We start from the raw sequence: 12,845 nt of genomic DNA, 5'->3' as shown, positions 1-12,845 counted from the left end.
TATTCAGCATTGTAATGGAGCTTCCTGGTCAGTGCAGTGAGGTGGGAGAAATGAACAAATAATGTTTGGAAAGGACGGTGTCCAGTGTGGCTCGTAGCCTGTGCTCCTGGGGGAATGTTTTTACCACTTACCAAGATGAGAAAGACCAAGAGAGGACCCAGTTGGGAACATATAAGAGAAGGTCGCCCAGCTGCCCTGGAAGACCATGGGGCAGGGAGTCAGCATACTTCAGCTCCACTCCCAGCTCTTCTACTAGCCCTGCATGGGCCACTTTCCTCTTGGACCTGAGTTTTTCCATCTGTAAAATGGGTGGGTATGGGCAGATGGATTCATGGTGGGCTGCAGGGGCCAGATCTGGTGGGAAAACAGAGAAGAACAGGTGAAGAGGAGCTGACCCCATTCTCCAGGAGGGCAGGTTTCTGTATACAGGCTGTATAGTAGGAGGAAGCACCCATTTGGGGATGGGTCAGGAGTCTGACTGGGCCATCTTGACTGTGTGCCTTGCAGAGGGATCATCCCCTCTCTCCTTTGCCAAGGGGTTATCATTGTTGCTATTTTTGGTGCTGTCAAACCTGTTCTGCAGCTGTAAGACATTGACCCTCAACAACATGCCTTTTGATGTTTTAGACCTACAACAGCCAGAACGAGAGCAACGAAGACTATGAGATCCCCCCAATAACACCTCCCAACCTCCCCGAGCCATCCCTCCTGCACCTGGGGGACCACGAAGCCGGCTACCACTCACTGTGCCACGGCCTCACGCCCAACGGGCTGCTCCCTGCTTACTCCTACCAGGCCATGGACCTCCCAGCCATCATGGTGTCCAACATGCTGGCCCAGGACAGCCACCTGCTATCGGGCCAGCTGCCCACGGTGAGTCCCTTTTACCTGCCATTGTTCCTGCTGGTTACAGCAGGAAAGGGAGTTGAGGGGGAGCAGAATGCCAGTGCCTTGCTGAGGACCCTCTGCTCATGGGCAGGGTCTGGGCTCGGTTGGTGACTTGCATGGGGGTCTGCAGAATATTGGGGGTGGGCATGGAGGGAAATTTATGTCCTCACACTACTTATTTCTGAAGCTGAGTTTATAATATCTTGGTATTATTTGTTTTATTATTTTTTAATAGTATAGTCTCATCTTTATTTTTATTTTTTAAAGACTTTATTGAGGGGGACTTCCCTGGCGGTCCAACTGTTAGGACTCTGTGCTTCTGCTGCAGGGGCCCTGGGTTCGATTCCTGGTCAGGGAACTGAGAATCCCACAAGCTGCTTGGTGTGGCCAAAAAAAAAAAAAAAGTCTTTATTATTGAAATATAATTCACCTACTTTACAATTCACTTATTTGAAGTATATGGTTCGGTAGCTTTTAGAATATTCACAGAGTTGTGTGACCATCAACACACTCTATTATAGTACCTTTTCATCACCCCCAAAAGAAACCTTATGCCCTTTAACCATCATCCCCAAATTCCCCCATCATCTAGCCCTAGGCAACCACTGATCTACTATATAGTTGCCTATTATGCACATTTCATATAAATAGAATCAGATTATTTTTAAAACATCGTATTGCTTCAGCTAGCAGGGAGGAGGGTGGTTACTGACTTAGAGTTTTGAGGATGTGTGGAAATTTGGCAGGCAGACCAGGGAAGGGAAGGACCTTCCAGGCTGAGGGAACAGCATGTACAAAAGCAAGAGGCAGGAGCCTCATGCTGTGCTTAGGAGTGGCATGTAGGTCATTCTTTTTATTGGGCTGGAGAGAAAGGACATGGAGCTATATAGGGAGAGAGGAGTGAAAACTAGCAGGGCCTGATCGTAAAGATCCTGAATACCATGCTAAGGAAATCCATCAGCATGCATGGTTGCTTTGAACAATCAAGACCTATAGAAGATCAGTAGAGATTTTTTTGTACAATGGGAAAATCTCCTTAAGGGAATTCTAGTACTTCTCCTGAATGACTGTGATGTGTGTTTATTTTTGCTTTTTCCTTCACAGCTAGTCACAACCCTTAAGTTCATTCCTAAGCGACAGTAATCAAACTCAAATGAGCTGATGCAGGAAAAAAGACTGAAATATCCAGGGGTGGACAAAGGGTTTCAGGCATAGCTGGATCCAGGAACTCCAGCAGTATCGTTAGTGTCATCTGCGCAGCAGGCATGAAGGCTTCCAGCAGCCAACATCTTCCCTGATGTCTCTGGCAGGTGACAGTTTGGGTCTTCCAGGGAGGACCATGACAGCATGGCCGGACCCACCACTGTGTCCAGGAGGAAGCAGTCCTTGATTTTGTCACAACCACACCTATTGAGGGGTGGAGGGGCCACTAAATTGATTTCCTATCAGAATCACATGATGTTGGATGGATCATGTTTATCTCTGCAGAGGCTGCTCAGAGGTCATGGCCAAATTTGTGGCCCAATTCTAGCAGATGCCTGGGACCTTCAGGTATACAGTTTATCGTCTAACAGTCTTAACTGTATTTTATTTATTTATTGTTTACTCTTATTACCGCCAAATCTCCTTGCTTAAAAAAAACCTGGTATACTCTATGTATACTTTTGAGAGCCGCGTCACTTTTGTTTTTTCGAAGCTAGTGAGATGTAAAAGGAGAGAAGGAGAGAGGGAGGGAGGGAGGAAGCCAACTCAAGCCCCACATTTTATACTGTTCAGGGTCTGACTAAAGTGCTCAATGGAAATTGATGCTCCATTTGTTGAGGAACGAGCCCATCAATAATGCAGGTTCTCCGCTTCCCCTTCTCTCTCTGAGACCTGCGGATTCCACAGCCATGTGGTTTTAATTCCACTGTTACAACGCTTTTACCTTAGCTGCTTGCCCAGCTAATTTCCTAACAAAAACCTCACAATTCCAGACCGTCCTGGTTTGGGATTTATGGTAACAGAGGCAGGGGCGGGGCCCTGCAGACGTCTCTGGTGTGTACCCTGGGGAGGGCCGTGGATAAGGGGTGCGTCTAGCTGCAGTTCTGGTCCACAGTGTCACTGGTCTGGGATGCTGGTGGTCAGTGGAGACAGTGTGGGCTAGTGATAAATGCGTGGGCTCCGGCATCCCACGGACCCGTATTAATCCTGGTCCCACATCCTGAGCTTCAGTCCTCTTTTCTTGCAGTGACGTGTATCTGAGATAATGTATGTAAAGTCTTAACAAATGTCTGGCAGAGAGTAAACAATCAGGGAATGTTTGCTATTGTTATTATTAGTCATAAAAATGAATTCCCACTGTAACCAAATGGCAGTGTTTTCCCATTAGTCTCATTTACCTAAAGGAACAGACTGCAGATACTCGCAGGTACCTTGGTAGGGCCACCTGGTTATAATAGCTCTGATAATTACAAAGGATATTATCTGTTTGTCAGAGATGACCCCCCCCCCCATCCTTCCTCCTAGAAAATGCTTTTGTTGGGCTCAGTCCAAATAGGTACTTTGTAGCCACTTTCCAGATTTCTTTAAAAACTAGTGCATGTTTAAGATGCTTCACAAATTCAGATAGCTTTAATTCTTCCATTAGTGAGAGTTTTCAAGGGTTCACTGGGTTTTATATTCCCTCGTTGTGAAACAAAAGATAAGCCAAACTATTTTCCCCAGGGGAAGGCTGCCGGACCAAGTAGGAAACCAAATAAGAACGTGTCCATCCATTGGGACTATATGGCAAAGAGGGACAAAGCACCCTTGAAGACAATTGTTTTAAATTTGTCTGAGCTGAAGCTTGAAGGTGTGTGTCTGTGTGTATGGATGTGCATGCTATGTGGGTGATGCTGGAATTTGTGTCAGCACCCTCTAGATGTTAAGCATTATGCAGGAGGCTTTACAAACATTATCCCACGTAATGCTCCCAAGTTCCGAGTGAGGCAGGAACGACTGCAGTGAGGAAATGGCGGCTCAGAGCAGGTAGGTGATTGTATTAGTTTCCTGTGGCTGCTCTAGCAATTGTCACAAACTCGGTGGCTTAAAAACAACGGAAATTGGGCTTCCCTGGTGGCGCAGTGGTTGAGAGTCCGCCTGCCGATGTAGGGGACGCGGGTTCGTGCCCCGGTCCGGGAGGATCCCACATGCCGCGGAGCAGCTGGGCCCGTGAGCCATGGCCGCTGAGCCTGCGCGTCCGGAGCCTGTTGCTCTGCAACGGGAGAGGCCACAACAGTGAGAGGCCCGCATACCGCAAAAAAAAAACCCGGAAATTTATTCTCTCACAGCTCTGGAAGATGGAGGTCCAAAATCTGTATCATTGGACCAAGATCAAGGTGTCGGGAGGAGTGACCTTCCTCCAGGGACTCTGGGAAAGAATCCATCCCATACTTCTCCTAGCCTCTTGTGATAGCCAGCTGTCCTTGGCTTGGGGCTGCATCACTCCAATCTCTGCCTGTCATCACATCGCCTTCTCTTCTGTCAGTGAAATCTCCCTCTGCCTTTCTTATAAGGATGGTTAAGTACTTAGGGCATTTAGGAATAATCTAGGATCATCTCCCCATCCCAAGAGCCTTAACTTAATCACATCTGCAAAGACTCTTTTTTCCAAATACAGTACCATTTACAGGTTCCAGGGATTAGAGTCTGATGTCTTGAAGAGGCCATTTTTGGACTTAACCACAGTGATCAGCCTTGACTGAGAGCCAGCTAGGTACCAGGCATTGTTCTGAACTCTGGATCTACAAAATGCCCTTGAGGAACTCCTGGTGCAGGTGGAGAGACAGGTGAAGAGCCCATTTTCGAAAATGCAGTAAATGCTCTGGTAGAATCAGTGCATGTTGCTCTGTCCCCCTAGAAGAGGCAGCTGGCTCAGATGTGGGGTTATTGCTTCCTGAAGGAAGTGATGACCTGATACTAGTAGTTTATGTACTTTATGAATGAATGAGTATAACATAGTTATTAGGTCATAAAACCAGAATTTATTTGCAGCTGTCTACCATGCACCTCTCAGTTTTAGCAGGTGCCCAAGGGATGGGGCAGCTTGGCTGCAGGGTCACCAGTGGCACAGAGGATGCGCCAATGACCAGGATGCCTCAGGTGCTCTCTGCACAGGCTGAGATGTCAAGGATGTGGTCCTTGGAGCAGTGGATGAGGCCAAGGTGTTTGACAGCCCTCTCATTATCGCCAAGCCCGCTTGGCTCTGATGCCAGAGGCCACCAATTCCTTTTGGTCCCCTGCCCGGCCCGCGTGGTCTCCCAGCATGCATGGGAGTCGGCTCTTCTGCTTTAAAGGTATGGCTGCCGGCGGGAGTCCTATACAAGGAGCAGCGGGCTCCTTTTACAAAATTAAATATGCTTAAGGCTTCTCCCTCGACTTCAGCATCTTAACTGATTAAACATTCATTTCCAAGACAAAAAGAGTCAATTTAGTATGAAAGATATATTTTGCCAGTTTAATTTAAAGCACCGCACCTCCATCTGACCCCTATTTTCATAACTCAATAATTTTATCCTGTGTTGATTGTCTCATTTTGAGAGAGATATTGTATGTATAAATCAGTTTCTAAAATACCCAAAGAAACTAGAAGAGTGGAATTTATTACGCAGGCTCTGTTAAGTCTGAAATAATTTACTTTGCAGTCGTCCTTGGGAAATGCTCGAGCTTACGGTCCTGGCTTACCCAGAAGAGGAATTATCCTGGGAAGGGACAAAGCTTGATGCCCCCAGATAAGTTCCTGGGGAACCTGTACCTTTTTCGAGACTAGAGACACTCCTGGGAGAGCCTTGGGCAGGTGGAGACGGGGCTCGATGGGAAGTGAGTTCTGGCAGAATCAGCCATGGGTTCCAGTGATTTGGGAAATGTGGGGTCTCCCTAAGATGAGCCCTGTGGGTCACTAAAATTCTGTGGTCCAGCCTTGGGCTTCATTTAGCACAGGGGTGGCGCACAGCCGTCGTTCGAACATTCTCCTCCAGCATCGACTCTCGTTTACCGCTTTCTCTGGGAATTTGGATAAGTCACTTCTCTCCCAGCTTCAGTTTTCCCATCTATAGAATGCGGATTGGGATTCCATCTCTGGTGAACTCACAGACAGGAAAATGGGGATAATTGCTTTGCCAGCTGTGACACTCTGGATAAGGATATGGGTTTGGGGTTGGAGAGACCCTGCTACCACCGCAACACATGCCACTAGCCTGGGGGGCTCAAAACTTATCAACTCAGATTAAAATCCTGAGTGCTAGACTGGTAGTTTTAGACCCTTTGTGTTCTAGGGCTCTCTCCCAAATTGTCTCGCCAAGGCTGGATCTTCTCCCTGCACAGAGAGGGCTGGAGGCCATACCAAGTGAAGGGTCTTTCCTGGATAGGATCCTAGGAGGGGCTTTTGGGGAGAGGGCTGGGCAGTTTCTTAGTTGCATTTCACCCCCTTGCCTTGGAGGTGGTTCCCATGAGAGAGCCTGCAGCCCTGGTTTAGGGTCTGGAGCCTGGGGGCAGGGCTCAGAGCTTATGGGCAGGGCCTGTGTATTGACCGGGGAAGGCCCTTTATATTCATTCCCCCCCACACCTCCTTCCCCCTCCTCTTTCTGTTCTTACTCTTCTCCTCCAATCTCCTCTCTCTGTCCTCCTCCCTTCCCTGACTTATTCCTTCTCCACCCAGGAGACTTGGTCTCCCTCTATTTGATTCTCACAAATTGAGATGCAGGGGATCCCCTCTAGAGTCTAAGAAAAAGGGACCAAAGATCCCCAACCTTTGGTCGTCTGGTCTTCTGAGCCACAGGACCGGTAGAGACACCTCTCCCTGCGCCCCCCCACCCCCAGCCTAGTCCAACCTATTCATTCATTTTATTGCCCTTAATGCATGATTTGTTTTTCATTGTTGTCATTGTTTTACAATTGAATCAGTTAGTTTTTGCTGTGTAACAAACTACCCCAACATTTAGTGGCTTAAAGCAAACAATGAACTTTTACTATTTCTTGTGCTTCTGTGGGTCAGCAAGGTAGTTCTTTTGATCTCGACTGGCTTGGCTGACTTCTGCGGTCAGCTTGCAGCTTGGCTGGAGCTGCGTGGTCTAGGATGGCCCTGTTCACATCTCAGCAGTTGGCTGGGGTCAATGGGGATGACGTGGTCACAGGTCTTTCCTCACATGGTGGCCTAGGCTTGTTCACATGGTGATGGCCACAGGGCTCCCAAGAGCATCAAGAAAGAGGCTCCGATGTGCAACCACTTCAAACCTCAGCTTGTGTCGTATTTGCTAATGTCCAGAAATAGACCCCACCTCTTGAAGGGAGAAATGGCAGAGTCACATTGCAGAAGGGCATGAATGCAGGGGAGGGCAGGAATTTGTGATCATATTTTGTGTGTGTGTGTGTGTGTGTGTGTGTGTGTGTGTGTGTTTTGTTTTGTTTTCTTGATGTATAGTATTACCCAGTATTTAGGAACGTGGGCTCTGGGGTTAGGCCAACCTAAGTTCAAAACTGCAGTTCCACCATTTGTTACCTTCCACCCTGTGACCCAGAGCAAGGGGTTAATCGCCCCAGCGCCTCAGGTTTTTTCATATGTAAAATGGAGGTAGTGTTACTTGCCTTGTTGGAGCTTATGGGGATTCAATGATCAGATGTAGGCAAGTACCCAGTTGCCTGGCACACAGTGGGCATTCAATAAATGTAAGCTACTCTATTTATTAATTTATTCATTATACTGATGAGGTTTGGGTATCTATGTTTGTCCAGCCTGACATGCCTGGGGTCGGCTTTGCTGGAGCCGTTGTTGGACTGAGTCGCCAGCGTGGGGCTGGTCCAAGAGGTGGGTGTCGGGGAGGGCAGGTGAGAGGCTGGGGGTGGACAGGGGACGGGCATATTCACTAAACGAGGGCCTTGGTCAAGGCTCAGTGCTTGAGAGCAACAGCAAAGTGACAGTTCCACTGCTTGCCAAGAAAGTGAGGGCCCCGAACCCAACTCCTGTTGGCTGCGTGACCAGGGGAAGGATCCATCTTAGTAAAAAGTAGGGTGTCTGCAAGGACTTCTACAGCCTGAACTTTTCCTGGTTGCCATGTTTTTGGCTAATTTCCCTCCAGGGGTGGGAGTGGGGTACTTATGTCCGAAATGGGCGTCTGAGGCTCCTACACGGGGGCGGGGGGACCCGGAGTCCAGAGGTTTCTTTATATTCCGCAGAGTCCATAAGAAACTCCTTCCCCCTGTTTTTTAGAGGCAATAAGCGAAAGAAATGTCTTTTTACATTTCATAAAGCTCGGAAAAATGGCTTTAAACAGCTTTTGCTCCCCTGCTATAATTATTTATTTTCAAACACTCCTGCAGGGGACTGCTCCGTTTTCTTATCCTGTACTCCTTTTTCTCATAAATGAACCATCACTTCAATAAATCATTATGAAAACAGAGACTAACACCAGCTCTGAAAGGTTGAAAGATTTATGTAACACATTTATGTTTCCCATTTTCTCATTCTGGTACTCGGCTGCAAAAGCTAAGCTAATAAAAGCTGCTATTAATATTTCTTGTTGCCTAGCAACCCCAGAGCGGGAGTAATAGCTTCAGCTAGAAAAATAGATGACCGATAAGGAAAAATTCAATTCTTTTATTATCTCAGGGGGAAATGGCCTTTTACTGGAACCATTATGATGTACGAGTATGAAGTTGAACACAAAAGATGTTTTTGTGTGTTTGTTTTTCTATTTTTAATGAACATTATTTTACCTCCACTGACTCTTTCAGGGCACTTTTGTTTCCTTTTGCACCCCACCACCACCCCCATCCCTCATGCTTAATTTAGTAGCTATAGTAGTTAAGAACCTGTCAGCGTATTTTAGTTTAAAAATGGTTTTTGCAAAGGTTTATAACGCAGCCATAAAAATTCAGTCCCTGTTAAAACTCACGCCAGTGATAAGCCAACACACGGGCTAGTTCTCTACGAACAGGCTCACGTCCGTTAAGAGATAAGACTCATGGTTTTCTCGAAGAGGAAGGTCGGGAAAGAACAAAACATATTCTTTTCCATGTCCCAGTTTTCTTTGGAACCCAGGGAAGCTGTCTCTTTTGAGAAGGGTTTGCTATAAAGTTTGAGGGGTGTTCAAAGCAGGAAAAGATAGGACTATTTGTTGAGCACCTGCTGTGTACAGATGTGGTGCCATTGCCTCTTCCCAATAACCCTCTAAAGTAGGCAGCATTTTTATCCCCATTTTTCAGATGCAGAAACTGAGGCTTAGAGAAGCCAAGGAATCAGCCCAAGGTAGCATGACGCCATGATGTTTCACCCCTTGGTGCTTTAGCGTGGTGTTTCACAATTCTTGGACCTACCAGCGTTGGGGGCCGGATCAGTTTCTGTTGTGGGGGCAGTTCTGTGCGGTGGAGGATGTCTAGCAGCATCCCTGGCCTCTACCCATCATCCCTGGCCTCTAGTAGCGGCCCCCAGTCAAAATCACCCCTGTGGGAGAACCACCGTATGCTGTCCCCTCTGCTTGGAAGCCCCTTCCCCCTTGTCAACCTGGTGGACTCCTGCTCCTGCGTTAGCACCCGATTCAGAAGTCATCTTCTCTTGGAGGCTCTCTGGATCCTTTGGGCTGGGTGTAGGCACTTGCCTCCATCACAAAACTTGAGGATGTGGCCAAAAGCTCAGGAATCAAGATAAGTCATTTTTTTCAAGCAGTATTTTTATAAACCAAAATTACCACCAAAAAATATGATGAACTGTGTATCAAAAATTTAAATAAAGGTGAGATCAGTCTGAATTCATGGAAATATGTGGTTGGCCATTTAGATGCTCGTCTGTACCACCAGCCCGGCACAGCCTGAAGGCTGGGTCTGTGCTTTATGCTCTTCTCTGGCACCGGCATCTAACAAGGGCCTGGCTCGCAGATAACCCTCAATCTCTGTTTATCGACGGAATGAATGGGAGAAGGGAAATTATTGTCGTCCAGGGTCACACAGTGAGAAAAAGGGTAGATATGGAACTTGAATCCAGGTCTCTGGCTCCAAGCCCAGTGCTCTCTGCACCCTTCAGGCCGTATATGGGGTGAATCGAGGTTGCCTGCAGGGTGGTATCTAAGTCACAGGGGATTCAAAGATGCCCTGGGGTGCTCACAGCCTGGGGGAGGGGGAAGGGTAATGGCAGCCATGATTTCAGCTTGGTGTCCGCTTGGCTCTCCCTGTGGCTGTCTTATTCACCCACAACCCCTGTGCCAGACAAGAGCCAGCAGCTCACTGATGTGGAGCATCTCCAAGAACAGAACCATGATGGCTAGCCCCCTGGAGCACCACTCACACTCCCTGTGGTCACGGATTCCTTACCTTGGCCTTTGGAAGGCAAGGACCACTCCTTGTTTGACCCCTATATCCTCTCGGTGAACTTTTTCTAAATAAATGGATGAATTATCTGTAATCTGCTAACATTTTTGTAGCATTTATTATATGCTTGACACCTACTTAAGCCCTTTCTATTTGTTATCTCATTTAATCCTTCATCTTGATGAAGGGTATTATTGTTGCCATTTTGCAGATGAGAAAACAGAGGCACAGAGAGATAAATCACTTGGCTACACCACCACTAAGTGGTGGCACCCAGATTTGAACCCAGATGGGCTGACTCCCCAGCCTGTGCACTCCATTAGCCAACGTGTACAGCCTTCATGTTAATTATTGAATGAGCAAGGGGGTGAATGAGCCAAGATAGAGAACCCCTTCAACCGACTCTGAGTCAAGCCATTCACGTTCATAAGTAGCCACAGCATGAAGTGTGAGGTGCTAGCTTGGAGTGAGGAGCAGAGGAGTGCTGACAAGCTCAGAGAAGAGTAGTAGCAGGGAGGACTTCCTGGAGGTGGTGGCCTTGGGGCTGGGCCTTAGGGGCCAGAGAACAGCAGCAGAAGCCTGAGGGGAGGAAACTTCACACCTGCCTGGATGTCCTTACTCAGACCCAATTGCCACCTCTTCTGCCGAGATTCACCAAACGGTTGTGATGTTTTACGATCACTTAGGTGCCCTCTGGTGTCCATCCTCCCCACCCCTTGCCAGGCTCCTAATTGGAGCCGTGACCCTCTGGCCGCGAAGGGTGCAAGGGCCAGGCATTTAACTTCCATTCTGGGCCAGATGCCCAGCTCAGCAGAGTACCTCTCCCTCTGAGACCTGCTCCCGAGTCGCGAGGGAGAATTCACGGAAAATCTCAGCAACACTCGTCAGCTGCAGCTTCGATATTACCTAGTATAATGGCTCATTCCTCCGAGTGCATATTCAGTACCACGTTTGGGAAAATGAGCTTTTAATGTACCATCGGCATTGCTGAGAAACCATCTCTGGCTCTGCAGAATGTCTGGAGCACATAAAACTTGAGATCTATTGGAGTCATTTTCCCCTTGCTCTGCCGGATAATAAAAAGTCAGTCCCATGCCCTCTTTTTCTCATCTTGTGGCTTTGTCCATTTAGAACTCGGGGTCTTTATAAAAGGCAGCAGCACAAATAAAACTCATCAAAATATTAAGGCTCCAGAAGAGAGCATCGATATACTCCTGAAGTCGAGACACCAAGAGCATTTCGAGAGGAAGGGCATCCTGGGAGAGATTTCAGCACACCAGCTGGCTTGGGCTGTGGCCCCAGCTGTGATGGTGGCAGCCGGGGTCCAAGTGGTAGCACTTAACCGGGAGTATGGAGTCTCTTCTGCCCTGGTGGGTGACCTTGGGTGTAACTCCCTCTCTCTGAGCCTCAGGTGAGGTGGAGCTGGTGCTATTTACCCCACAGCGTGGCTGTGAGAACCAGATGTGTGGATGGATGGTCCTGGTGCTTAGCTTCTTGTGTGAGATGTAGCAGGTGACCCATACGGGTTTGTTGAATGACTGAGTGAGTGAAGAAATGAATGAAAAATAAATTCTGTGTGTGTAAACACTTCACAAACTGTAGAGTGCTGCCTACATTATTGTTGGTAAGTAAGCCAGATGGAGACCCTATAGTCTATTCCATCTTACGGCCCACCTTATCTCATCAACTTTGGAGGGAGATGGAATTAGCCTCATTTAACAGATGCGTACCTGAGACTCAGAGGGCAAGTGGCTTGTCCAGAGACAGCCAGGAAGTGGTGGAGGCAGGACAGGAACCTCGTTCCCTTGACCCCAAGTGTCTTGTGCCCTCAACATTGCAGCTCAGAGCCTAGTGGTTGGGGGAGAGTCGGGTGGGAGCTCCAAGGTCAGACGTGTGATCAGCTGTGTGACCTCAGCCACCTACTCACCCTCTCTGTGCTGCCGTTTCCTCAAGGGATATTTGCAAGGAGTAAATGAGAGATTCCAGGTGGTGTCCAGATCCGTGCCAGAGGGAGGTCTACCTGGTTCCACAGGGAGCTCTTAAGCATGAATTATACTCCTGTGTGTGGTGTCAGTCATTGGTCACAGGCCAGGATGGGTGAGGCATGTGCGTAAGTTCCTAGGCAGGAAGGCTCCCATTGGCCAAGGGCAATTCTTAGAGAAGGAGGCAGCCATGAACCTTTCACAGTCAACACTCCCAGGAATTATTCTCGTTGGGGCTCCGGCAGTATGTACATCTAAAACAGGATCCTAAGGCCAGCAAGATCAGCATCACCTGGGAAGTTGTTAAGAGATGCAGATTCTCAGGCCCCCTCCTGGGCCCTCAACCTGTGTTTAACCAGCCCTCCAGGGGATTCTGATCCCGCTCAGAACCACTGGATCGCCATCATCCTCAGCTGAGTCCTGAGTTCTCCGTTGTTTTAGGACACACAGAACTGTCACTTGTGTTTCTGTCTGCCTTGAGAATGTCATCACACCTGTGACAGTTGCAAACCTTTTTCCCCAGAGGATGCAGAGGATCCACACCTCTGCCTATGGCTCCTGACTCGTCCCAGCCCCCCATGCCTCCTTTTGGCTAGGCTTTAAAGCAGAAACCCTGGTGTGAGGACCGTCCGCAGCCTGGGATCAGAAGGACTTCAG

General features: G+C 48.2%; 1 protein-coding gene across 2 annotated transcripts in view; it reads left to right on the top strand.

Annotated features, from left to right (window-relative positions):
* The window catches only part of TOX2 (TOX high mobility group box family member 2), an 82,020-nt gene that overhangs the window by 34,955 nt on the left and 34,220 nt on the right, over positions 1-12,845 (top strand). For both annotated transcript variants that reach the window (XM_024746905.1, XM_024746904.1), the window contains exon 2: positions 628-873. In XM_024746905.1, the coding sequence (XP_024602673.1) occupies positions 628-873 (246 nt within the window). The remainder of the gene's footprint in view (positions 1-627; positions 874-12,845) is intronic.

The sequence above is a fragment of the Neophocaena asiaeorientalis genome, unplaced genomic scaffold, assembly GCF_003031525.2.
Source record: "Neophocaena asiaeorientalis asiaeorientalis breed wild unplaced genomic scaffold, Neophocaena_asiaeorientalis_V1.1 scaffold132, whole genome shotgun sequence".
NCBI classification, from domain to species: Eukaryota; Metazoa; Chordata; class Mammalia; order Artiodactyla; family Phocoenidae; genus Neophocaena; species Neophocaena asiaeorientalis.
This window is presented reverse-complemented; position numbering and strand designations above follow the sequence as displayed.